Below are 27992 nucleotides of genomic sequence, written 5' to 3' on the forward strand. Positions count from 1 at the left end.
GTGACGAACGCAAAAGGAAAACACGAGTTATCCCTCTATTATAAATGACCGAATTGACGGGTGATAACAGATACATGGGTGAATTTCTGCTCACTAATAATTCCTTCGAAGACCAAAAGTTGTTGTATGAGGCTGTGGGTATGCCTTCTTCTAAGAGACTCCCCCACTTATGATGTCGGTAAACCGGCCTACAAGCAGAGGCGGCTATATGTCCTTCTAGGATTAGCAATGGTGAAGCGAATTTGATGCAGCTGTTTAATATATATCAAACGTTTAGATATGTTGACTCTTAGGACGGGCAATTACCATTTTTTGATAAGTGTTTCATTTGAGCACGCATTTTCATGAACATTGTTTATTTAATCTGTGCAGATATGACTGGACCCCAGTAGCCTACTTCCAGAAATTGTTGGTGGCAGCAACTGTCAGTGAGTTAGTCTAAGAACGTTGAATCTTGCTAAATACCTGTTTATGAATTGTCAGATATCCTTTCGCAGTCCCATACAACAACTTTTGGTCTTCGAAGGAATTATTAGTGAGCAGAAATTCACCCATGTATCTGTTATCACCCGTCAATTCAGTCAGTTATAATAGAGGGATAACTCGTGTTTTCCTTTTGCGTTCGTCACTTCCTATTGTTGAAACATTGATTACTCATCTATCGTAGCAATGATCTCTGTGATAAAATAATATTTGGAACGTGTTTAACCAGTTCTATCACATATGTGATAATGACTGGCACCAATATTGTCCTTTAACGTCAATGGCAGACATTATAATTAGAGTTGTTTCCCTTGAACTTCCTTTGAAAATCAAATCTGCTAAACATTGCAACCTCTATCGCGTTCGTTCACAAGGTTTTCGGAAAAGGGGTGTATATCTCAATGATTCTCAACAAAATTTGAAAAATATCCGTTCAAAATTGTGGCCTCGATCGCGTTTTTGGATAAAAGGACTTTAGGAAAAATCGAATCCGTAGCATCTATCGCATTAACAAAACAATCGAAACAATCGTTTGGCGATGCACAAGAAATAACAATATTTTATTGTTAACAAAACAAAGAAAGATTATCAAAGCAAAGTGGCACTGTCCTAGTCACGAACCCCCAGAAAACGGGGACTGTGGCACCATAATGTGTCTTGGTAGGACTTTCACGCGGTGTAAAACTTTAATAATCAATTAACTCTGGAACACTTTGTTGGTTTATCTATATATGTTTAAAGGCTCAATACCACTCTTGTTGTAACTGAATAATATGTCCCAATCTTTATTCTGATCAACAAATTGCACTATTTTACAATATTCCAATTAATTGATGAAACAAATTTAATCTTAACACATCTAATTTAAAAATTTGGAAAAATTTAACTAAATGATTTGAAAAACGTGACGTAAAGCTTTTCAAATGTGACTTGGATTTAAAAATAATTTCGAACCCTCTGGACAAGTAAAATAGGACTTAATGGATAATTTACACCACAGGTAGGACACTAACAGATCTAGTACTTAGAATAAGGCTATTTTTTATTTTTTGGAGCTGTCAAGCGAGCAAGAGTGTGAAGCTACTCGTCCATTCCCTAGTCATGTCTAAACTCGACTACCACAACCCCGTCCTTTATGGTGTCGCAGACTGCCACCTACAAAAGCTTCAACATGTTCAGAATGCTGCAGCACGGTTGATCAAAGGCACCCGGAAAAGAGATCATATTACTCCAGTATTCCGCGAACTTCACTGGCTTCCAATTAAATCTCGAATTAACTATAAAATATTATTATTAACATATAAATCAATAAATGGCACCGCTCCAGATTACATATCCGATCTACTTGTCAAACCACAACACTCTCGAACTCTGTGATCAAATGAAAAAAAACTCCTTGTCGTACCAAACGTGAATCTCCAAATGTGTAGACGTTCTTTTAGATATGCTTCATCTGTATTATGGAACTCAATCGATCCTAATTATCCTCTTAAAAACTCCAAATCAACTGACATTTTCAAACGTAGACTTAAAACATGTCTGTTCCAGTTGCACTTTGGTACCGAAGATCCATCATAAACTTTGCAAGCGCACCAGGGACCTTGTTACTATGGTGTTTGTGCGCGATATAAATTTCCGTATTATTATTATTATTATTATTGTCCCTTTAAAAATCTTAATAACATCCGTAATACAACGGTTATATACAGGAAACTACACACACTGCTATGACATTAAATATAAGCTAAATATAAGTTCCCTATCTCTTAGCTTAAGTTTAGTGGTGTTACACTCGTCTTTCTAAGTCTACTTGGGGATTTCCCTCGGTGGCTAAGCTGAGGCGACTAAAGGTATGTCCCTTTAGGAACACTGAATGTTGTCTCTATCCCAGTCTCTACGCCGAGGGGGCTGTGGGTATGCCTTCTTCTAAGAGGCTCCCCCACTTATGATGTCGGTAAACCGGCCTCCAAGCAGAGGCGGCTATATGTCCTTCTAGGAACAGCAATGGTGAAGCAAATTTGATGGAGCTGTTTAATTTATATCAAACGTTTAGATATGTTGACTATTAGGACGGGCAATTACCATTTTTTCGTAAGTGTTTCATTTGGGCACGCATTTTCATGAACATTGTTTATTTAATCTGTGCAGATATGACTGGGCCCCAGTAGCCTACTTCCAGATATTGTTGGTGGCAGCAACTGTCAGTGAGTTAGTCTAAGAACGTTGAATCTTGCTAAATACCCACTTAGCCCAGTTCTCGTTGTCACCCACTTGTTTAACCACTTTAAAATATTAAACAGAGCAACTTTCATTGTACTAAAACAACCCCTATAGTATTATAGCCACTTATTTTACTGTTAATGCATTTGGGACGGTCGCAAAATTTCAACACTCGCGTCCAAATGAATAACCCGAGGAACTAGGTCGCTGGGGTGAACGAAACCCGGATAGAGAATGATAAATTTTATTTTTGAATCATGAACGGAAATATTTCAACATTTTTTTAACCTGTCACTGTGGGTTATTCGTGTTAAAGGTTTGCAAATGTCCCTAGAGCAGAATAGGCATATCACCAACACTCTGGTCAAAAATTATAACAAGCGGTTGCCATGCAAGATACGCTCACATTTTGCAAGAGACGGACAAAAAACGAGCTAAAAAAGTCATTTTTCATTACAATCAGGGACCATAATCCAGGAAGTTATGCGCCAATCGAATAACGAATAAGGAAACATGATTTAACTTCACAGTGTTTGCTGTGACGGGGGGGGGGGGGGGAAACAAAAATTCCACGACCACTTCATAACGCATCGAACGATTCGCAGAAAAATTATTGAAGTATTTTATGTTTTATGCTACTGGGAGATACTTGGCATCCATCATTCTAGTGAACGAATAACGATTCAACTTCACACTGCCAACAGGGTTCTGCTCAAACTGGGCTAATGAAGACGAATATATATGAGGGAATTTTGCCCGGATAGCGGCGCTGGGGTAACACGTTAAAGAATCCCTAATAGTGGGAAATCGAAATAAGAGTAGAGCGTAGCTCCGGTGATAGGGCAAAATTTCCCCTCATAACACACTGTATCGTGGTTGACTGTTTTCATAGCATAATTATTTACATGATTTATTAACATATTAGGGATTTATGTTCACTTCTACCTCATTCAAGTTTTCCTTTTATATTATTATGCTGTACAAGCGAACACATATTATTGAATAGTTTTACGATTCATTGGTTATGTTTTGTTGGCGTATGTTTTCAAATTTACTTCCTCTTTTTGCTGGAAGTAGTCCAATAGTTTAATATAGCAGTCCTATTTAATACGACTTCATACTACTAAGTCAACAAGCCGTGAAGGTAGGCCTAAGTTTATATTTAAGTAAAAATATTTTATTTTTATTTTTCTGAATTAATAGCAACTTATTGTTTGGCTTCATGAAAACATTTTCCTTATTTTTCTACTTGAAAAAAGAGGACACGTTTATCGATTGCAATTTTACATATTATTATATGGCTAGGCAATTAGATCGGATTCACCCTCTTGGGCATAGCCAAGAAACAGGATCGTTTGCAGTGAACAGTACACTAAGGTTTGTTTTTAACACCTAAGTTAAATAGAGCAAAATGCAATAAGAACCCATACCTTATACTGTACATGGGGGGGGGGGGGGGGGTGCATAGCCGAATGGTTAGCGCGTGTGAGCTGTATAATAAGGTCTGTCATTGAGTCGACTGGCGTGGTTTCGATTCTCCGGTTCTACGTGACAAGGAGTAGGGTCGCCTGTCCAACCTCGTGGTTTTTCTCCAGGTTCTCCAGTGAACTAGTTTGTGTCGTTTGTGTCGAATTGACGTTAAACTCTCTTTCTCTCTCTCCCTCTCCCCTCTCTCTCTCTCTTTCTCTCTCTCCCCTCTCTCTCTCTCTCTCACCAACACACAAACCAGAATTCGGGGTTGGCCGTGAAAATACCTGGAGATTTTCCAGCGTTGTTTTCACTTTTTAGGATCACGTAAAATAATCCTTGACAGAATTCGAATTAAGAGTAGGCGGTACCGCTGTTGACACGACAAAGCCCCCCCCCCCCCCCTCCCCTCTAGAACACTGCATGGCGTATGCGCACCTTTTTTTTTTAGCCCGGGACTTTATCGTCCAACACCAAGATCGATCCAAGGACCTCATAGGCGTTCGGGCTCGATGAATGATAGAGGGGCATATCTGAAATAGGGAATTTAGAAAATTTGACGGCCGCGAACGCCTTTTTCTGGCGCGAATCGTGATAGTGGGAACCTAAGACGGTTGTATTCTTCATCAACGGAATTATTAGTGAGCAGAAATTGGCCTGTGTATCTGTTATCGCTCGTTACTTCGGTCAGTTTTATAGAAGGATAACTGATGTTTTCCTGTTGCTTTCGTCTCTTACGATTCTTGAAATCTTCGTTACGCATCTATCGTTGCAATGATCTCTGTGTTAAAATTATATTTGGAACGTGTTTAATCAGTTCTATCATGTGATAATGGCTGATACCAATATTGTGCTTTAAAGGGGCCATCCTTAATTTAACAGAGTCTCAGAAATAAAAATCCGTGTACGTATGAAATTTAAATGCTAAAATATGGAGAGGTGGTGTATTTACCTTGTCTCAAAATTTCAGCTCAAAATATGGAGTAGTTTCAACGTAACCTTTTTAAAATTTCGGGTCAATTTTTTTGTTGGATGACCCGATTATCTATTGCCGTTCCATTATATTAATCAGAGGTCTATACGGTGCATGGCCCATGTGCTTTACGAAAGGTAAATTTCACCTAGACCTTACTTTTATAAAACAAAAGTCTGGTTTTATCCAGACACTGTATAATACATTTCCAGATGAGGACTGACGGGTTGAAGTTGTTTGAAAACGTATCACGTATATTTACTTAGTTGCTTGGCCCTAACGTAGAGGATTTTAAGGGCTTAAAAACCCAAATTATGCAGTTTTATTTGCCACAGTGGCCCTTGAACGCTGTCACTTGTGTAAAAAAAAAAATTGATTACCTTCCTTGATGAATAAGTATGTCAATAATAATATATAATATAAAGAAGACGGTGTGTGTAATGATTATCGGAGAGATTGTATTCGGCGAGAGGCATACCATAACAGATACAAATATACCCTAATCTTTACCTCATGTAAATGTAATGAAAGGGACCATTCATGTCTTATGAATGTGATATAATCATATATGCATTCAGTCTTATCAAAACCTCTGAAGGCCATACAAACAGTATAATACATCTTTTATATCCACCTCAAACCCTGGGTAAAGTATATAGGGGATTCCCCTGATAACTTGTCACATATTTTCATTAATTTTGAGATCGATATACAATGACTTTAGAAAACAAACACAGCTTAAAGATGCATTATGTCAGAGTTAATTCTGCTTATTATCCTTTTTATTTTGGCTTTTAATGTTATATATCTTATTATTTAGACATTTGAAGAGCCCCGGGGGAAAACGATCTAAGTCACTTTTTCAATGAACCCCAGTTAATTACGCCATCTGGTAGCAAATTGTATAAGCTTTCTGATGAACAGTCAATTTCAGGAAAAACCTGATACAAGGCCCTTCTGAAATGGTCTCCCGGACAAATACGTCCATCCTACCCTTTTATTTGACCTTAATTTGGCTGGAAAGTAGAAGTCAGTTGTTGTACTGGTAATTAAGATTCGTAATAAACATCATTTTGAAGTTGTAATTATACCCACGCGTTGTTCTGTTCGCGTCAAGCATTCTCGTCCAAAAGACTGTTTTGCCTTTTATGCGAAAAGACAAAAATGTAACTTAGATCGTTCTTCCCGTGGACTCTTCATTTGTTTACATGGCAATCACATAATCAACTCTCTAAATCATGGCAAAGCCATGGCGTCATATAGCTTTACTTAACAAAACGTTTTATTTTTTCTTGGTATAACGTTTTACGGGTCCTAAACAAATTGCAAAAGAAACCAATGCAGTTTGGTTCAATGGTAAATATGTCAGACAAAATCATACTCAAAATCGGCCAAGGCAAAATGACACGATTAACAGAATTAAATTTGACGTTCGTCAGGAATTATCGGAGAGCGATATCTCGTACTGAGTGTCTTTCAGTGGTGGAAGGATAAATAATTTATTTTTAAATTCGTCAAACACAGAGTGGTTATGAAAGCGAAATGTGCCGAAAAATCGAATTTGACAAATATCAATTTAAAAAATGTATTTGTCATTTGGTGGCGGGCATTTCTTTCAAAATGACTTCCAAATTTGGTAATAAAAAAAAGAAAAAAAAAGAACCAACATTCATTTGGTAATAAAAGGGCAGCGATAATCTCAAAAATTTAATTTCGAGAATTCTTGATGGTAGAAATTCAAAATGGCCGGCAAAATGAAATCCAAAATGTTGGAATTTTAATTAATCGTCATTTTTTTCCATTGGGTATGACTTGTAATATGTGGTATATTAATCCCGAAATGACATAGCTGCTCTTAAATGAATATACTCTGTTATTCAGCTCGACGCAAGACTTAAAATGAATAGATGCAGTTCGTTTAACTTGAATGTAGATATTATGCATCTATGTTGCATAATTATACAGGACCTTTCGGGTGAATCATATAATAGTATCTTAGTTCATAGTTTTACGTATTTGTCGACATTAAGGTGTACTTGTTCTATTGTTCCATTGAGTCTATGGATTTTCTTGTTTCACTTGACTGAACAAAACATTTTGTAGGAATGTAGGCTTTTATAGATTGAACAAAAAGCTAATAAATGTTGAGATGTGTGGAACATGCTCGAGACGATTTGTAACACGATATATATTTGATACTAGTTGAGCATCAGAACAACATGATTATTTCATTGGAAATGGGGCGCAAATACCCAAAAGAGTCGGACAAACTCTAAACCAACTGCGTCTCCTTCAATGGGCCCTTCAATGTCTGTCTACCTGTGGAATAAAATGTACATTATTTGTATCTGTTAAATTTGTGCGGTTTATATATAAGATTAATATTATTATTAACACATGGGCGAGGAGTGATAAAGTCTTGCCCCAAATAAATTGCAAGAGAAGCCAGAAAGTTTCGGAGAGCTATACCTCGTATCACATGTCACTTATGAAACATATGCCCGAAACACATGTCACACTAGACACCTTTTATTTAAATTACACTGATTTTACACTGGTTTTAAGCTACGCCGATTTTAAATGTTTTATCCATTAGCCAATTTAAAGAAATTTTGATTTTCGAAAAATTGATGATACAATTATTGATCGAAGACCGAAAACTGACACACAATCCAGTAGACGTGGTACAAGGGTTAATCAGCGAACTGGATGTATGAGATGTGTTGTTGACGTTTGGGAAAGTAGGACGAGGGGAAATGTGTAGGGAGTGCTGTAAAGGGATAGTTAGATGTATTATGAATGGTTAGAGTGGCTGTGGTGTTACGGTGAAATATTATGCCGCCACCGTAACACCACAGCTTTATGATTTGTTAGACAGGAGTGATGTAATGGGTGTCAACAACTGGGTATGCTGGTACCGTCGCAACGTAGCCGTGAAATATATATTGTGGGGGGGAAGGGCGGAAACGGAAAAATATACAATGTTGACAGTATGTGCCAGGCATGAGGCTGCGCAGACCGAGCGGCAGCTCGATAGGGAGTGTCACCCTCATAAAAATTTTTTTTTTTAAATTTCAGTTTTCTGTAAGCAGTGAAAACACTATTTTGGCATTGTTTGCGGGGTTAAACCTAAAAATCACATTAATACACCTATTGCACGATATTGTGAAACTAGCTGACAAAGACAGCTCGGGCGGCGATTGTTCGACTCGGGGCTGCTCTGTCAGTATCTAACAAACGCATTTAGTTCGCGTACAACTTTTAAAAACCGAATGTCAGTATGGTATTTCTCACATAATTGGTTATCGCAAAAACAGAGTAAACTGAAAGCCAGTAATCTCGACTCAAACCTATAGTCTATAGCCCACTTACTACACTGTCACTAGGCTTCCTATATTATTGTTTGTGGACGGTTTACTACTCAGTGATAAGCCTGCGCCGCAAAAAGAGGTCTCGCCTTTTATTATTAGTATAATGACTTCCTCATGTGCGGCAGGTTAGTTTGCTTCTAAAAACACTGTTTTCCGTTCCAAAAAATACAAAAGTAATTTTCTACCAGATGACCATGGTTCTTTTCACCGAGACTAGATAATTTCTCTCGGTGTAAGGATATAGCTATGGATAAGTTCATACAAGGTCAATAAATCCGCGGTCACTTCGGGTCACACTGTTGAGAAAATAAACCGATGGGTTTGTTTAGTAGCAAATCGAGCGTGAATCAACTGAGTTTGTACTGAAAAATTTTTGAGTGATATGTATGAACTGTCTTCACACATTCGGTTTATAATTAGCGATACACAGGTACAGTGGCAAATGTTGTACTTCACAGACTGTTTACCTCCGAACTACCTCCGCACGAAATCCCCGATTTGGGTACTTGTTAAAAGAAAAAGAAATAGTACCTGTGCGCGTGCCAGTAAAAAAACCCCTAAGAGTTCGCGCATAAAAATGCCCGAACGTACCAGGCGCCAGGTCATCCAGTAGACGTGGTACAAGGGTTAATCAGCGAACTGGATGTATGAGATGTGTTGTTGACGTTTGGGAAAGTAGGACGGGGGGAAATGTGTAGGGAGTGAAGTGCTGTAAAGGGATAGTTAGATGTATTATGAATGGTTAGAGTGGCTGTGGTGTTACGGTGAAATACTATGCCGCCACCGTAACACCACAGCTTTATGATTTGTTAGACAGGAGTGATGTAATGGGTGTCAACAACTGGGTATGCTGATACCGTCGCAACGTAGCCGTGAAATATATATTGTGGGGGGGGGGGGGGGAAAGGGCGGAAACGGAAAAATATACAATGTTGACAGTATGTGCCAGGCATGAGGCTGCGCAGACCGAGCGGCAGCTCGATAGGGAGTGTGTGGGAGTGTCACCCTCATAAAAAAAATCTTTTTTAAATTTCAGTTTTCTGTAAGCAGTGAATACACCTATTGCACGATATTGTGATTGGACGTGTGAAAGGTTATTCGGGGTTAACGACGTATTGAATAACCAATGAAGTCGTGTTGAATCAACCGTGTTTTGACTCCGGGCTGCTCTGTCAGTATCTAACAAACGCATTTAGTTCGCGTACAACTTTTAAAAACCGAATGTCAGTATGGTATTTCTCACAGAATTGGTTATCGCAAAAACAGAGCAAACTGAAAGCGAGTAATCTCGACTCAAACCTATAGTCTATAGCCTACTTACTACACTCGTTTTTCTGGTGTTTACGTCCACTTCCACCTAAGGTGATATCGTAGACAAAAACTACACTCGTCACTAGGCTTCCTATATTATTGTTTGTGGACGGTTTACTACTCAGTGATAAGCCTGCGCCGCAAAAAGAGGTCTCGCCTTTTATTATTAGTATAATGACTTCCTCATGTGCGGCAGGTTAGTTTGCTTCTAAAAACACTGTTTTCCGTTCCAAAAAATACAAAAGTAATTTTCTACCAGATGACCATGGTTCTTTTCACCGAGACTAGATAATTTCTCTCGGTGTAAGGATATAGCTATGGATAAGTTCATACAAGGTCAATAAATCCGCGGTCACACTGTTGAGAAAATAAACCGATGGGTTTGTTTAGTAGCAAATCGAGCGTGAATCAACTGAGTTTGTACTGAAAATTTTTTGAGTGATATGTATGAACTGTCTTCACACATTCGGTTTATAATTAGCGATACACAGGTAGAGTGGCAAGTATTGTACTTCACAGACTGTTTACCTCCGAACTACCTCCGCACGAAATCCCCGATTTGGGTACTTGTAAAAGAAAAAGAAATAGTACCTGTGCGCATGCCAGTAAAAAAAACCTAAGAGTTCGCGCATAAAAATGCCCGAACGTGCCAGGTCATCCAGAATGGCTCCAGACCAAAAAATCATGGAATTTCTGGCATTTATTTTGCCGGCTAGAAGGCAAAATGGTTTTATCTCCCAAATTACTATTTAAATTTTCATTTTCACTTTACTCGTCTGCACAAAAAATCTGATTTTTAAAAGCGTATGTAAGTTAAATATATATATACAACTGGCGGTAGTTTTTACTTTGATGTCCATAGCAGTTATATCTCATAACAACCTGTCATGACATCATCATAGGTTGATATATTCGTTCATATCAACCGCTGATGACGTCATGACAGGTTGATATTTCATATCAACCGCTAATGACGTCATCTCAGGTCAATATATTCGGCTCATATCAATACAAAAAAACACAGAAATACATTTTTATTCTTTTGACAATTAAAATTTGTTATGGTACAGTTTCTAACATTCAGGACCGAAATAGACGGCGTACTTATCGACATACATGTATTTAGATCGGTTATCCATGTCTAAGACATCTTTCAGAATTTTCTTTTCGTCCACATTGCGATTATTTCTCCACACACTACAAGACTTGAAAGTATTTATCGCCCAAGAGTTCCTTTGTAAAGTATTTTTGGGTACAGTCCACTTAAAACAGTCGGTCAAATCCTTCTCTGAACATACCGAAAACCTTCAATCATGGTTCACTGTCAGAATTCTTGGAAAAGAATGCCTTTTGGTCCAAATTTTCTGCAGGCTTTGGATAGATCCTCGTCGATATTTGCATTCACATCTATTCCATCGTCAATATGTTGGCTAAAAAGGATTGATTATTCGTCTGACTTCGTATTACTATCCATTTTGTTTTTGCTTTCAATTCAATAGTCCAAAATGGCGACATATAAACAAAAACATGCACGTAATTGCACGTGATTACTTCGGTAATTTTCGCTATTTGGCGGAAACTATCGAGCAATTATCCAATCGTTGTTGCCTTTTAATGGAAGAGCCCATTAAATTTAAGAGTGAAATGGCGATGTATATGTCGGATATAAACCTACTATCCCTCGGATTGATATGGTAGAGAACGCTTAATAAATCGCTTAAGAAATATATTGTAATAAGTCATTTACAGAGGGCCTTTAACCCTAAGGTGTTTATGCAATAAAATAAACTATTTTTCAGCAATTTTAACTCCTTTCACAGAAGAAATTGTTGAGACATGTGGAAATTTGTACTGATACTGAGTATTCTCGGGTTGTTGCGGGGAACTGAATCTTTGGATGAGATCCGATATCCTGGTGATGCCAGTGTATATATTGGTGGATTTTTTAGTGTTTATCTTCCTGGACCCAGTGGTTGTTCCATTACTGCTGATCCATATTCTATACAGGAATTTGAAGCTGTGAGATGGATCATAGATAAACTGAATAACAACGCATTTTTAAACGGTGGTGACAAAATAGGTAAGTGTTATTTAAAAAAACCCAAACAAAATAGTCAAAAACATTTTGAAAAACTGTACTGGTCTCGGAAAATGTCACGAGGATAGCAGCCGTTCACATATAAACAATAAATGTAATTGTCTTGTCCAGTCTGTGGTTATGTAGCCGATGGTAAGCCCTGTTGATCAGCGATGCAACACCTCGTGGAAGCAAAGTTGACTCGTGGGGTTTCTCCGAGTTCTTCGGTTTTCCCTATATTTATATATACGGTTTTATACATGTATAACTTCTAAAAAAACACCTTTTAAACACTTGTAGGTTGTTGTTTCAATTTTATTGATATACCCTTACTTTTGTTTATTCATAAATTCCGTCTTTATGGCATCAATTTTGGAAACCGAACAAAATATCTTGGTAATATTAAACACACAAATAATTGTATATGGATCAAGACAAAATTGACAAGGAAGTTTTATTTACATCCCCTGTGATGACATTATATCAGTGAACGACTATAGAACATTACTGTATTATATGTACACGCCTGAGTGGATTTATTCAAACATATTAAGCCAACAGGAAAGTAAATAACATAATTGTATTGAGCACATAGTACTCTTCTTCTATGAGGTACTTCTCTTCTATGAGGAAAATACATAAATTATGAAAATGGGTGTTAATATTAAATTGTAACACTATGCAAAGGCTAAGAATGGATCTTTAGCTAAAATCATTTTTTATTTTCTAGAAAAGACGATTCTCATTAGTGGCGTATTTAGTATGATACAGGGCTTGTAGCTCTCTTCCTTGGGCCCTTAAGTGAAAAGATGTATATGGGTTCCTAGTATCCAATATTTACGACACAATGCATATTATGTTAAAACCAGTCCTTTACGATAGACTCTCTATACAAATATAATCATGTGAATATATATATATATATTGTCAGGTATACATGCTTATAAAACTTGTGGAATACCGGAAATGGCTGTCTCATCGGCCATGGACTTATCACAGACGTATCCCAACACCTCCCAGTCAGAATTTCTGTTTGGTACGTATTTTCTCCTGTTACATAATAACCTGTTATATTTATAAACAAGCACTACTGATGCTAGAAATCCAGCTAAATTACCTGTGATTATCGAGTTGCAAAGTTCAAGATGTGTTCAATGTCAAGGTTTCCATCGCGGTCGCCATGATTGATTTGAGTTTGTTTGTGTCACAATCTGTGATTGGACACTACTGTTTACCTTTCTGCCGTAAAGGAATACAACGTAGCTATAAGTTGGGGAATTGCAAAGCAGGGTAGCAACGTCTAGATGTTGTAAAACTCCCGATCGTTGCTTCAGGAACATGAATGAATACCAGCATACGCCATGTATTGTGTTATGAGGAACATTTTGCCCTGACAGCGCCTCTACAACCTACTCTTATTCCGAATTCCAACTGCACGCCTATGTGTACAATGGGCTTCGTTTTCTTTTGTCCCATCCGAACGACTGTGCCTTGTCTCTTTCTCTTCCTCCGTTCTACACCACGGGAAAATCCCAATGAACTCTCTCGGCCAATACTGGGATCGAACACAGAACTTTCAGGTTAGCGAGCCAACTTCCATCTCACTGAGCCACCGTGCCTCCTCATGTGCCTGTCTCACAATAATCGAAGTATTGTGTTGGCACGACAATAAAGTCTATTCCGTTGCATTTAATTATTTAAGCGTGCTGGGTATATTTTATCGCAGCACTAATTTGTTATCGCCTCTGTTGTGGATGCTTTTTTTGCGAAAAGAGTTCATTGCGTGAGATAAACATTCTAGTTGGCGAGAAAAATATATAAACATTATTTTATATAATAAAACAAATGTCGGATCACATTTTTACTACGATTTCGTCTTCAGCACCCCTGAAAACCTAAAGAAAAAGGAGAGAGAGAGAGAGAGAGAGAGAGAAAGATGGGTTTAACGTCCACTCGACATAAACGAGGTCATTTCGGGACTAACATCTGGTTTTAATTTTATTTCAATACTTCGAATGCGCGTAGGGGTCTTTAGCGGTGGGGGGAAACCGGAGGACACGGGGAAAACCCACGAGGTTGGACAGGCGACCCTACTCCTTGTCACGTACAGCACGCACGTGCTAACCATTCGGCCATCCAACCCCCCTAAAGAAAAAGGAATTAAACGACAAAATAGCAAATAAACGTCATGGATACTATGTGATTTTGTTTTGAAACATACCGACATCTTTAACTTGCGTTTTCTCAAAACTTACTTTCCTTGCTTGGGCAGCTTCAAAAGGTAACCACTTTTGCCCGATTTAAACCAACCATAGATCTTTTTTAAGGTATTGAGATGGAGAATGTGAAAATAACAATAACTCAATTTTCAAAATGACATATACGAAGATGACACCTTATTGTTACTGTCTGGCACCGAATTGTTACTGTCTGACAATTTGGTCGTACCATCTGTAGGCTATTCGACTAATTGGTGGTTCATATAAAGGACACAATTCTATCAAATGACTTGCCGCTGTTCCTTACCATACATCATTTTTAAGGTATTGAGATGGAGAATGTGAAAATAACAATAACTCAATTTTCAAAATGACATATACGAAGATGACACCTTATTGTTACTGTCTGGCACCGAATTGTTACTGTCTGACAATTTGGTCGTACCATCTGTAGGCTATTCGACTAATTGGTGGTTCATACAAAGGACACAATTCTATCAAATGACTTGCCGATGTTCCTTACCAGACCGATCGTCTTGCACCACTGGCAAGGGGAAGCCAGGTTGGAATATCCCGAGAAACTGTCACGGCCATCATCGAGATACCCGGGATCTCTTGGTCAGTGACCTATCTCCAAACTAAGCATCTAAAGTAAAACCTACCTCCCGGTCAGTGACCTACTCCATACCAAGTAACTAAAGTAAAACCTTCAGGAAACACGCTTGCAAAAGTATCATAACCATTCTTAGTTTAAAAAACGATTTAGGGTAAATACTTTACCTTATGAATGAAAACATATCCATTTTGAAATATCACTTATCATTTTTGATATACGTTTCAGCTTTGCTAAGTCCAACAAAAAGTTCCGAGGCCAAACATGTTTCTCGTCTGTTCAGTCTCCTACCCGAGAAAGATCGATTGCTCATGTTGAGCTTTGGTGCTACGTCGGATAAATTAGCAGACCAATCTCTCTATAACAACTTTTACCGAGTTATTCCACCTGATAGCGTACAAGTACAAGTAAGTTTTAATTATTGTCATTTCTTGCGGAAATTGTAATCACTGGATAAATTTGGCAATTGTGATCAAATTATATAGTCACCCAGCATGATTTTATACATTTGGCAATATCGGTCCCCAATAACAGTGCCATAAAAGGTAACTGGGCAACAAACTGTTCTAGGCATTAACCATTGCACAGAGATTTTGCCACTACAGGAAAAAAAACTACAAATGTCAAATAATCATTTTGTTTTCTGTAGGTAATGTTGGAGCTAATGTTGGAATTGAAATGGAACTACGTAGGAATAATTTATGAAGATGACGATTATGGTAAAGATGCAGCTCAACTTCTGAAAACACTGACATCGGATAAAGGCATCTGCGTTCCTGTTTACTCTTCCTTTAATAACACAAATAGTGAAGAAATGTTTGAACTATTTTTACTGAATGTTTTGAATCATAAACTAGGTGGCATCATTTATATTGGTTCCGAGAATTTAATTACGAAATTGTTGGAATTGTTGCAGTCTTCAAGTTTAGTTCTTGACATTGAAATAATTGTATCAGAATCCAATAGACTCAACTCTCTTTATTTTCGGAGATATGGGCAAGCATACTTTCCCATTTCTAGAGGAATATTGGTAACAAGTGCCCCTAAAATTGAGTTACAGGAATTCACTGAATACTGGAAAAACATAAAGAACAAAACATTTTCCCAGTCGTGGATTAGTGATGGGATTCTGGATTCTGAACAATCCGTGTATGTAAATTACGCTGTAAAAGCAGTTTTGGTTTTAGCTAATCTGTTGAAGAAACTGAGTCAAAAGTATTGTGGTGGTAGCAACACAATTTGTCTAAAACTTCGTCATTTATCCAAACAAACATATATTAATGAAATGGCCGACATAAAAATAAATCTTACGGCAGAATTTCCATACACATCCCAAATGTTCCAGAATACCTTAGCTGAGAATATCACTTTCAAAGCCAACAGAGAAATTAACTACAACTCCGAACCGAATCGGCAAGAATACGAAGTCTTTAACTTTCAACAATGCACTGGAGTTACAAACTGCAGATTTATAAAGGTAAAAAGTTCATTTACAATAGTTCTAATAATAATTAGTCTTTAACTTTCAACAATGCACTACACTTATAAACTGTAGATTTGTAAAGGTAAGGAGTTCATTTATAGTAGTTCATATGGTAATTAGCTAAACTGTAGATTTGTAAAAGTAAGAAGTTTATTTGCAATAGTTCTTATGGTAATTAGCAAATGCGCCCGTTTTCCCGAAAGTTTATGAATAACCCTGGAGGAAAACAAACCATGGCTAACCCTGATCAAAAGATCATGTTGCTACTAATTACTAAACCATGTAAAGTCTTATGATAACAATAGAAACTGTGAGACAGAATAGTTTTAGAAAATCACACCCAGGGACAAGATTTAATTTCCCAAACAAACGCGATGTTGTACCAAGGTTGAAACCAGAGATGTTCAACCGTTTACATACCATGCGTCAATATGTTCACCCATGAATTTACTTGTTCCCCCGTCCATATTTATATAAAAAGTATATTTTAACTGAAAAGAAATAAATGTAAAAGAAAATAGCATTTGCTAATACAAAAGTACACGAAATTATAAAGACAATGATTCTATTTCATCAGCTTTCTATATTTCTACGCGATGTATTTTGTCTTCTTCTTCAGGTTGGTGATTACAGACTGGGGACGCTGAGTCTAAACAAATCTCTCATAAGTAGTTATCCTAAGACAGAGAGCCAAGGCCCATACACCAGACTTTCATCTGTTCAATGTCGGAACGGGACCGACTGTATAAAATGTATTCCGTCTGATATATCTGACCATGTTATATTTGTGGAAGGAGATTGGTACGTTGTGGCGGTTGTCCCTGTATTTATACCTGATGAGACAAACACACTACTCTGCACCAACACAATCAGAGATTCTTATGGGAACGACATCGCTGAAAGCATCAAATTTGCTGTTGAGGAGATTAACAACCCAAACAACACATTGATATCTTCTAAAAAGAAAGTAGGGTTGATTGTGATAAATGGGTGTGCATCTGAACTTGTAATTAAAGACAAACTTTTACGTTTACACAAAGGAACTTATGAACTCAGACCCGGAATGAAAAGTTCAGAGATTAATCACAGAATTCTTGGTTATGTTGGAGGGATGAGCGGAAGTATGAGTGCGGCCATGGCTGAAATTCTGGCTAAACTTGGTTACGTCCAAGTATCCTATGCCTCGACCAGCCCACTTCTCAGCGATAGAACTCTTTATCCCTACTTTCTGAGAATACCTACTGCAGACGACCAACAGGCAAAAGTCGTTATTGATATAGTTACCTCCCTTGGTTCAAACATCATCCAGGTTATTTACACGGAGGGTGCCTATGGAGGAGGTGCTCATTCCACATTGGAGAAACTTGGCAAGGACGCAGAAGTATGCGTTATAGGTCATAAAATTCCCGTAACCACCGACTACACGTTGTATAATGGTTTGCTGGCTAAATTAAGAGAAACCCCACAAGCTAAGTTAGTGGTGACTTTTGCAAGGTCACATGTTATTGAGCAAGTAGTAAAAGCTGTGACTGAGAGAATGAAGGAAGGTGAGTTCTTATTTATTGGATCAGAAACATGGGGAAGCAGAGAAAGTGTCATTCCTGAACAGCAAAGCAAAGTTTATGGTTCTCTGAGTATTGCCTTAGAGTTGCCTAACATTCCAGCATTCAACTCCTATCTCGCCAAGCAAAATATCAATAATCCGTCTGATCCATGGCTCCGTCAATTCTTAGAAAAAATGGGAAATTGCATATTCACCGGAAGTTTCCAAAGAGCTGGGAAAGACGAAGTCATTGGTAAAGCCAGAGAGTGTGACTTAGAAAGTTTAGCGATGTCACTTTATGACCAATGGGTACCATTTGCTGTGGCCTCAACAAAAGCTTTGGTTAAAGGCGTAGAAAATGTTCTCAGTTCAACAACTTGTGGCCAGCCTGCAACGTCGTGCCCTGAACAAAATCCCACTCTGTTGGCAGAATACATGAAGAAGGTATGTATCCCTTTCTTGTAACCAATCACAAACAGTACCAGAAGATGGTCCAGTACATATCCAGTACATAGTACTAATTAATTTATTATCATTTTAGTGTAGTTGATTTTGGTAACGGAAAGTATTTCCCCAAAGAGTTCTACGTACCTAGCTTTCCATAATTGCGATATATAATTAAATTAGGAAACATATCAAGCTTGGAACTTGAAGCCTACCCGAATCCTGACAACAAAGACCACCAGAAATGTGGCAGAAATCAGGGAGAACATTTCTCTATTCAGTAAAGTACTCAAAGGCTCTTAATAACTTTCATCCTTTCTTCATTAGACCGTAAACCCTATCCATTCATCCATTCATGCATATATTCTTAATAGGTTTCGTAAAATATCGGCCTATTGATCGGCGCTACTACAAATTTTTACACGCATTCGCAGCTTGATGACTCAGAGTAAATATATAAGTGATACTCTATTAGTAAAAATTGGAATTTAGTACGTTTTTATTTTTATATTTACAGAATGTAAAATTAGATTTATATGGTAAAGGTAGCCAGGAAAGAGTTTTTGATGACAATGGTGATGGTGTTGTCAAATATAAAATAATGCATGTTACCTCAGGAGAAAAACCATATACACAAGTAGACATTGCTTTCCTTTTAAAAAATATAAATATCTTGCTTACAAATAAATGTCCTAACTTGATGCATATCTGGTTGATTACCCTCTTGTTGAAACCACGCGGTCTTGCGGAGACTTTGACTTACTAACGAAGAGGTCCCAATTTCTTGGTGAGCATGGCATGGCTCTGGCTCACTAACGATGAGGGCACAGTTTCGACCCCACTGTTGGCAGGATTGGGACGAAAACCAACCTTCATGTGTACATTGACCGTTGGAATTTGAAATAAAATTGGGTCCTAGCACCTCATAAAGTGCAGAAAAGTTGGAAGTTCAACGCTATTTCGGTTTATTTCACAGCCTTTTCAATTTACAGACAGTCTTGTTTTGTTACTTTTTATTGACCTATTGGTCTAAAACGAAGAATGTTTTGGTCCACACCTACTAAAATAAGATCATTGCCTATAGATTTCTTTGTTCAGACCTAGCAAAATATCCGAATAGTCAATCCCTTTCAAAAAGTTTATTGAGATAATTATGACATGTTGGGCTATTTGTGGTTGTAAAGATTAAGATTATCGGAATGTTTACAAAAATATGAAAGGCCAAAAAATATGGATTTAACATTGAAGTTATTTGGGAGAAAACTGACACCAATAGCGAATTCCTTCAATCCGATTATAAATCAACACAGTGATGTAATATAGACGCCATATTTTGATATTTTATCAGGTTGGGTCATGGTCCAAATCACAAGGCATCATCTTCAATAAAGATTCGTTATATTACCCCGTTAAAGATTATAACGCTGTATGTCTAACAGATTATACATGCAACAAATGTTTCCCTGACAAGATGGAGTAAGTATGCATAAATTAAAAGTTGATCATTTTCGCACAATATCATCAACTTAAAGGTTAAACAAAACTAAACACTTATACTGAATGTACCCCTGAATGAACTGGTGTTTGTTCCAGTCAGCAGCTTCAGGAAAGTCTACTGGTCTACAAAAGTTACCATTAGCGGTAGTTATTCAGGGTGACTCTGGAGCATTATACTGACGAATGGAGTTGTTCCTTGTACCTATTAACAGACTGTGGATTCGTTGAAAGTTACATCTCATATTACATGTATATAACATTTTCAGGAAAGCAAGTCCTGAACAGTCCACAGATTGGAAGATTCCTGTCCTGGTTGTGTTAGCATGTCTTTTGGGTATTTCTGTGGTCATTATAGTCATTCTGTGTTACCGATCATCCCTTGATAGAAAATTGCAGGACCCACATTATGCTGAACCCGAAAACATGACTGTGTTTAACTTTAGAAATGATAAAGGTAACTACTTATATTTTAAAACCAATATCTATTGTATTTCCATGCTACCATTTACGGAATATAATAAATGGAAGAAAACTTCAATCCACGTTAGATCAATCGGACCATGCACAGTAGGCTGTGATTTAGCTCCGAAGTTCGTTTCATCTCGTCCCAGCAAATTCCGGGTGAAAATCTGACGCTTTGTTACATGATTTAACCAGTAGGCCGTCACTGTCGCATACATTTCTGTTCCGATGCATTGCACAATACGTCTTGCACTCGAATTACGTCTGGAACTATATTTGTCAAGTGTAGCCATAATCGGGTGAAAAAATCAAATTCTAAGCCAATCAGAAACCACAAAAGCAAAGATCGTCATAGGTCAAGGGTCAATAGCCATAAATAGACCAGTGAATACCTTTTATGAGACGGAACACGTTGGATTGTTTACATTTGTCTGAGAGAATTTCTCTGCAAATATGCCGGGATAACTGGATAATACCACCTGTTAAATGTTGCATTGACACGGTAAAGACGACTTACCTCTGATCTGTGGCATAAATATGGCCAATAAATAGGAAATAGCACCAATGATTGAATGAATCTTTTATTTTCTGGAAACAAGTATTTCTTCAAAAACTATTTCAGTGAAACAATATCCAAGAGAAATATATATTTAATACAGATGAAAACGATTTTGGCATGCTTGAAATACTGGTTCAGTCTTATAATTGTATATGATGCTAAGAAAAAACAAAAATAATAATACCATGTGATCTGATCGATACAATTAATAATAATTCACCTTCATCAATTTTACTATTTTTTTAAAAAGAGAAAACAATAGACTTATTATAAGAGTATATCTAGAGAGAAATGGGGTTTAACTTCCACTCGACACAAACTAGGTAATTTTGGTTCAATTTTATTCCAATAATTCGCTTGCGTGTAGTGGTCTTTAGCAGTGGGAGGAAACCGGAGGACCTGGAGAAAACCCATGAGGTTGGACAGGCCACCCTTCTCCTTGTCAGGTACAACCGTGGAATCTAAACCACGCCAGTGGACCCAATGACAGACCTTATGATACAGCGCGCATATGCTACCCATTCGACTACCCAACCCCCTATAAGAGAGTATAAGATTACATTTATTTAAAGAAAGAAATTAAAAAAATAAACAAATGCAATTATATAAATTTCCTCATACACAACAATACCATACACCACTAGTATTAATGAAAAATGAATAAAATAATAATAATAACATCATCATTTTTTAAAGTGTATTAATACAGGAGAACGGTTTCTAATGTGCTGTTCAGGTTCTTATATTCACAGAATACATGTATTTACACAGAGATCAGGTCTTGTGCCCATATACACTGTACAAAATTGAAAGATATATACCAACCAGTAAATAAAAGTACATATAAGAGAAAAACAAACAGTAATTACCGAAGTAAAATGGTTCTAGTAAAATGAATTAGAAATGAAATGGTCTAATGAGGATATACGCCATACAGTGTGCTATAAAGCAAATTTTGCCTGGGCACAGCACTATGGCCTACGTTTATATCAAATTACAACTGCCAAGGGATCTTTCTACGTGCACACCAATGTATACACGGGACCTCGACTAGACTGCTGTCCGTGTGCCTTGTCAGCCCTCCGCCTGCACCACTGACAAGGGGAAGCGGTTGGAAATGAATTAGAATAAAAAAAGTAAAATAAAAACATATAGTAAGCATAAAGTGACAAAATATAATATACTATTCAAAAAAAGTAGGGGATATTTGATTTTTAAGTGTTATTAAAGTCACCTAATGAAACTGACGAAGAAACAAATGACAAAATGAAATGAAGTTCACATTCATCGATTTATTCCAAATGATCGTTAGACTAAGTAAGGCACAGACTGACCATTATAAGGGTAAAATGATACCCGGGGTCAAACAGCAAAGTTACCACAGCATCACAACCAAGTCAGTAACGGGTAAATCCTCCTCTGTTTGCCAAACAAGCATTGATCCGACGTGGCATACTCCTAATGAGACGTCTAAGGTCATTTTGGTCCAGATTGTCCCATTCCTGTTGCAACGCAGCAGCAAGTTCTTGGACATTGGCAGGACGTTGTTGACGTTGACGTAACCTCTGTCCAAGCATGTCCCAGACATGCTCGATGGGGGAGAGGTCGGGACTCAGTGCTGGCCAAGGTAATGTGGTGATGTTCTGTTGTTGGAGGTAACCTGTAACGATCCTGGCCCTGTGACATCTTGCGTTGTCATCCTGGAAGATGAAACGGCGGCCATGACGTCATGCGAACGGCACAACATGGACTGCCAAGATGTTGTCCCGGTAGTACTGGCCTGTAACACGCCCTGCAACAACATGTAAAGCCGTTCTTCCAGCAACAGTGATGCCTCCCCACACCATAACAGAACCACCCCCAAATCGATCATGTCTGATGACGTTAACGTCTTGGAAGCGCTCGTTTCGACGACGCCACACCCTCCTACGTCTGTCCAAAAAATCAACAGTGAACCTTGACTCATCTGAAAACATCACATTGCTCCAGCGTCGATTATCCCAGTGTTGACGATCCCTACACCAACGACGTCTTGCCTGAATGTGATGATCTCTCAAACAAGGGATCACGCGAGGACGTCGGGCGCGAAGGTGACCCCTATGCAGTCGATTCCGAATCGTCTGGCCACTCACTCTCACACCAGTGTCTGTTTGAAGACGAGCGCTGATCTGATTTGCTGTGATGACACGATTTCTCAAGGCCAAGGTACGGATAAATCGATCCTGGGCTTGAGTTGTCGCCCTTGGTCGACCTGAGCGTGGTCTGTCCTGTACAGATTGTGTATCACGGTATCTGGACCATAGCCTGCTTATGACAGACTGAGAAACATTCATCGTCCGCGCCACAACCGCCTGTGTTGTGCCGATCTGTAGCATGCCAAGGGCACGTAACCTTTCATTTTGGGTAAGCCGACGCATATCAAAATTTGTTTTCTGGTCACTAAAACAATTAAACTGATGTTTCCACCCTGGAATTCAATGCCACAATGACTGTAACATTCAAAGTCAGAGTCGTGCAAATCTTGGGTTGGACCCCATGATGATCCCAAGCATCACCTGCATTCCATGCGGTAGCTATTGGTGCGTTTGGGCGTCACATGTAACTGGAAATGTTTCTTCTGTTAGGTTCTATAGTGACTTTTTTCGTAGTCATTTGCATATTTTAGTATTATGCCCCCAAAATCAAATATCCCCTACTTTTTTTGAATAGTATATGAAAATTTATTGACATGTACAGTACATTTAAGTAAAACATATTTCAAATGTGTAATATTTAAAAAAACGCTTACAAAAATACGTGTATACAGGTGTAGACCAACTCACATAATTTCATCAATATCATCATCACTATTAAAATCAATGTCACTGTCAGCATATGTTTGGATGTCACTTTAATAACCGAACAGGGCTGTCGATAATTTTTCACAGATGATTAGCAGCACTGCTAATCAAAAAGTCCAATTTTGCCAAAGTTGATTAGCAAATTTAAAAATTGATTAGCACTTTTTCAGTTTCAAATCAACATAAAACACCTAAATAACAAGATTATTTTAATTTTAATTGATAGCAAATGATTAGATTTCATTCTTAAGATTTTTTTAGAATCTTAGCACTACTACAGCTAGCTGTGAACATTTCTGAATGAATGTAGACTTTTGTTAGGCCTTATTATGTCTGAAGCCAATTCTTGGCAGTGGCTTCTTGTTTCTTCGTTAGAAAACAATTTCGTCTGCTTTTTATCGTGTGTTATTATTTTTGTTCAATCGGAAGCACGCGGTATTTTACGAATAATCTCGATTAACTAGACGCACGCGATATAAACAATAATAGTTTACGGGAATTCTTACTTTGATTTCTCACTTTACAATACGTTTACACGTATTTATTTTTTATATTTTATTTACAATACGTGGGGGATACACTGAATTTATTTTTTTTCAAATTGAATACTGATATAATTACTCGAAATTGACATGTCTCGCAACGTGAGTGGTACTACTTGATTCCCTATTTCCGGATTAATAGTCTCGATTCATAGAGTTATGTCCCTGTATTATATAGTATCATGAATTGAGTCTGGGTAGTTTGAGAAGAAAATGTCACACGGAGAATTCCGTTTTGTTTATAAAATTTATTTGATATTTTATACACGTTGAAAGTGTTGAGAAATGTGGATAAATCTTTGTGTCAATATCCAAAATGACAGGCATATTAATGATTCGCAGTTACTGCGAATCAAAAACGTTAGATTTTAATTTTTGATTAGCAACGGACAAAATATGTATCGCAAATTGCGCTGCGATACTGGTTGTCGGCAGCCCTGTATCCGAACAATAGACACAAAACCAGACAAGAAAGTTTTCACTTGTAACAAGTACATCTATTACTGATCTATCTGTAAAAGTGTAATTTTGTTTGGTGCTTGATCTCTAGTCACCCTAACCCTGTCATTTGTTCAATAGAGTTTAACAAGAGGGGTTTAAATTTCCACAGCTACAGTCAGGCAACCTGGGAGGAATGCGCCAGAGTATGCCCCCTTTTTGACTGGTGAAGCAAGGGCAGAAATAATTTCGGTTCTAATTTTCTCCATAACATAACGTGCGCACTGTATCATAAAGCCTGTCATTGAGTCAACAGGCGTGGTTTCGAATCCCCGGTTGTACGTGACAAGGAGTAGGGTCGCCTGTCCAACCTCGTGGGTTTTCTCTGAGTCCTCCCGTTTCCTCCCACTGTTAAAGACCCTATGCGCAAGCAAATTATTGAAATAAAAAAATTATACCATATGTTAGTCCCAAAATGACCTAGTTTGTGTCGAGTGAACGTTAAACCCAATTTCTCTCTCTCCATAACAACTTGGGTATGAGTACTGCACATTGTATTTCACCTCAATAATGATGACACAGTCTTAACCATATAGTGGTCTTCTGTCTTTGACTGAGTGGACTTCTCTATTGGTCCGAGTGATCTTGGGCTGAGTAGTCCTTGGTCTGGGTTGTCATGCATTTAGGAGAATATCCTCGTCAGCTTGCATTTGCAAGAAAATGGGGAAAATGTTAAGACCAGACCTATTATTTTATTCTCTTTCTCTTTTTTGTTTCGTTTTTGCTGCTTGTTTCTAATCATCACTTTCTTCAACAATTTAGGAATCGTGATAACGTTTCATACACAGTTTTGTTAACGTTGGTAACGTGGAATGTGATAAGTACTAAAGTAGTAGCCTCTACCATACCCCAGTACAGTGAGAGTTTTGTCTGCACATTCCTGCCTGGAGTTCTGATTCAGCTTTGTCCAGCAAATCGGCATTTGTCTCCGGTACATTTCCATCTAATTTGATCCACTGGTTAGCACATACCTTACATTTTTCCCAGCTTGTCGCAGTGAACGGTTTTAGCTCAGTGCTTTAACCAATTGTACACGAACTATGCAATTTTACTTTAGCTATCCTTCCGCCATGTACCGTTAATAACAAAACGTAAACAAAGAGTAGGCGACCTTTCACCTCATGACCTGTTGAACGTTTCTTCGTTAATCTTTGATTGGCCAATTATGTCACGTGATCTGTTTAAACCGAGTCACCGCGAAATTCAAATGCCATTGCACATTGACAAGTAAGCCCATATTTAATTTACGTTTTCTATCAAACGTCAAAGAGTTGATAAAAGAAAAGTTGTGTGACAATACAAAGTAATACTAGAAGAATTAGATGATGTAGTTTTTTTTTCACCCGAAAATGGTCGAGACGGAGAAACAGAAGCATGCTAGCTAGAAATTTCACACCACGGCCTACAGTTCCAGTTGTAATAATATTATGGCTTTGACTGATAGTTGTTTATAGATTCTTGGTCAAGCAAAATAACCTCTAAAATAGTAGAAATCTACATGAATTGAACAATAGGTTGATAAACACATTTGTCATATGTCGTCTTCATGGTCATGAATGGGATGTATCTCTACATAAATTGAACTATAGGTTAATAAACACATTTGTCATATGATATCTTCATGATGAAGAGTGGAATGTGTCTATTGACCAAATTTAGTAATAAGTCCCTCCCCAAAGTGCAGGGTAGGGGGTATGATGCCTATTCCATATTTGTAAACTGGAACCATGGTCAGTCTATGACGTAAACCAATTAAGGTGTTGGCACTATAAAATTGAGTGAGGGGGTAGTATTTGGCAGATCTCACACCGCCTGACATATTAGCCATCTACTGATTTGAGAGCGAAGAAGATTTGTGACTAATGCTAGAATAATACTACACAGTGACGTGCAGAAAGGTGGGTAAACGCCGCGAGGATACTTCAGTTACAGTTAGATCGTTCAGACTACAGTGGCGTACATCGATGTAGGCAGGAGGGGGCAACATCCCCGGACATCAATGTCAGAGTGGCGTCCAACCAAGGAGTGAATAAGCTGACGTACTTTATTTGAATTAAACCCTTACCTCATCTGTTTTCAAATATTTACTATGTTTCCCTTTTTCACATTTCTGAGTACTAGAACCTCTACTTGAATCCTGGGACATACATCAGTTACAATTGGGTCATTGTAATGTTCCAATAGCGTACTAGTACATCGCAGTAGGTAGATAGGGCGGCATTCCCGGACATCCATGTCAGAGTGGCACTCAGTCAAAGAGTGAATTTGAAATTATCGCCGACGTACTTCATTTGAATTAAACATTTACTTCATCTGTTTTCACATATTAAAATGAGTGCTAGAACCGATACTTGAGTCCTGGGACATACAGCATCACCAAGCCTCAGCACACAACTGTTCTATAATGTAGCAAGTAGCTTTCACAATGATGAATCTAATTTCTTTGCATTCATTATGATTGTTATTGCAGGCAGAGATCTATCCAATCAGGTTACTTCAGATTTATATTTAACCGTCCCGTCCAATAGCGGTTCTGGATCACCCACCCGTTCGGCAGATGAACCACATCAACCACCTCAACCATGCCGAACAACACCAGCACAGTTATCATAGTAATTATTAATAATGGGAACCAAGATGGAGTAGGTCAACGACCACGTGACCGCCTTGTGTAGGGATTTAATTCCATCTATCTTACATAATGCATGTTTCAAATATTTCATTATTTTTACCCGATATATCAATGGATGTATAATATTATAATTATAATTTAATTTTCTGAAGGTTGTAGTAAAAATAAAGTAAGACAGTAATCCTACTCATTATATTTAGCCCAGTCGGAGCAGAACAGTAGGACGTTAAACTCCATTTCATTACTCATTATTTTAGCGATTTTATTATTTTCTGGACATTAGTTTTAGCGAATTTTATCTTCATTCAAAGTAATCTGACTTATAAGAATTTGTTTTTTATATTTAATAATTTTATCATGTAAAATGCAAATTATATCTATATACATATATTTATAAGAGTTGTATCCCTTTTAACGAATGCTATCTTCATTGAAGGTAATCTGCTTTATAAGAGTTTTGCTTTATATTTAATAATTTTATCATGTAAAAATACTAATTATGTCTATAAACATATATTTACAAGAAGTAGTTGTATGGTGCATTTCAATTCGCGTGTAAATAAACAGGCGCATGGTATGTGGAAGTTTGGGCTCCACTGGTGTAGTGTTTTCGCTTAGACTCGAATGATCCTATCCCCTCAGGCCAAGTCCCAAAAATTTTTTTTTCGCGCCTACGGTGCTCAATCCTATTGTGTCATTATTCTGCAACTCCTCTGTCTTATACAATCTTATCACAATCATATTCACAGTTACAGTGA

General features: G+C 37.8%; 1 protein-coding gene across 2 annotated transcripts; it reads left to right on the forward strand.

The window, feature by feature from the left end:
• The first annotated feature begins 3788 nt into the window (after positions 1 to 3788).
• On the forward strand, positions 3789 to 27735 carry LOC126830551 (metabotropic glutamate receptor 6). Of its 2 annotated transcripts, XM_056102952.1 has the most exons (10): positions 3789 to 3847; positions 11625 to 11905; positions 12834 to 12938; positions 14963 to 15141; positions 15384 to 16211; positions 16837 to 18204; positions 18722 to 18841; positions 19553 to 19680; positions 19968 to 20155; positions 27073 to 27735. In XM_056102952.1, exons 2-10 carry the CDS (start codon positions 11662 to 11664, stop codon positions 27213 to 27215), a joined length of 3303 nt encoding a protein of 1100 aa, XP_055958927.1. In that variant the 5' UTR covers positions 3789 to 3847; positions 11625 to 11661; the 3' UTR covers positions 27216 to 27735. The 2 variants fall into 2 exon arrangements, with proteins under 2 accessions (XP_055958927.1, XP_055958928.1); XM_056102953.1 differs by lacking the exons at positions 3789 to 3847; positions 11625 to 11905; positions 12834 to 12938; positions 14963 to 15141; positions 15384 to 16211 and adding an exon at positions 16250 to 16299.
• The last annotated feature ends 257 nt before the right edge of the window (positions 27736 to 27992 follow it).

The sequence above is a fragment of the Patella vulgata genome, chromosome 8 (assembly GCF_932274485.2).
Source record: "Patella vulgata chromosome 8, xgPatVulg1.2, whole genome shotgun sequence".
Taxonomy (NCBI): Eukaryota; Metazoa; Mollusca; class Gastropoda; family Patellidae; genus Patella; species Patella vulgata.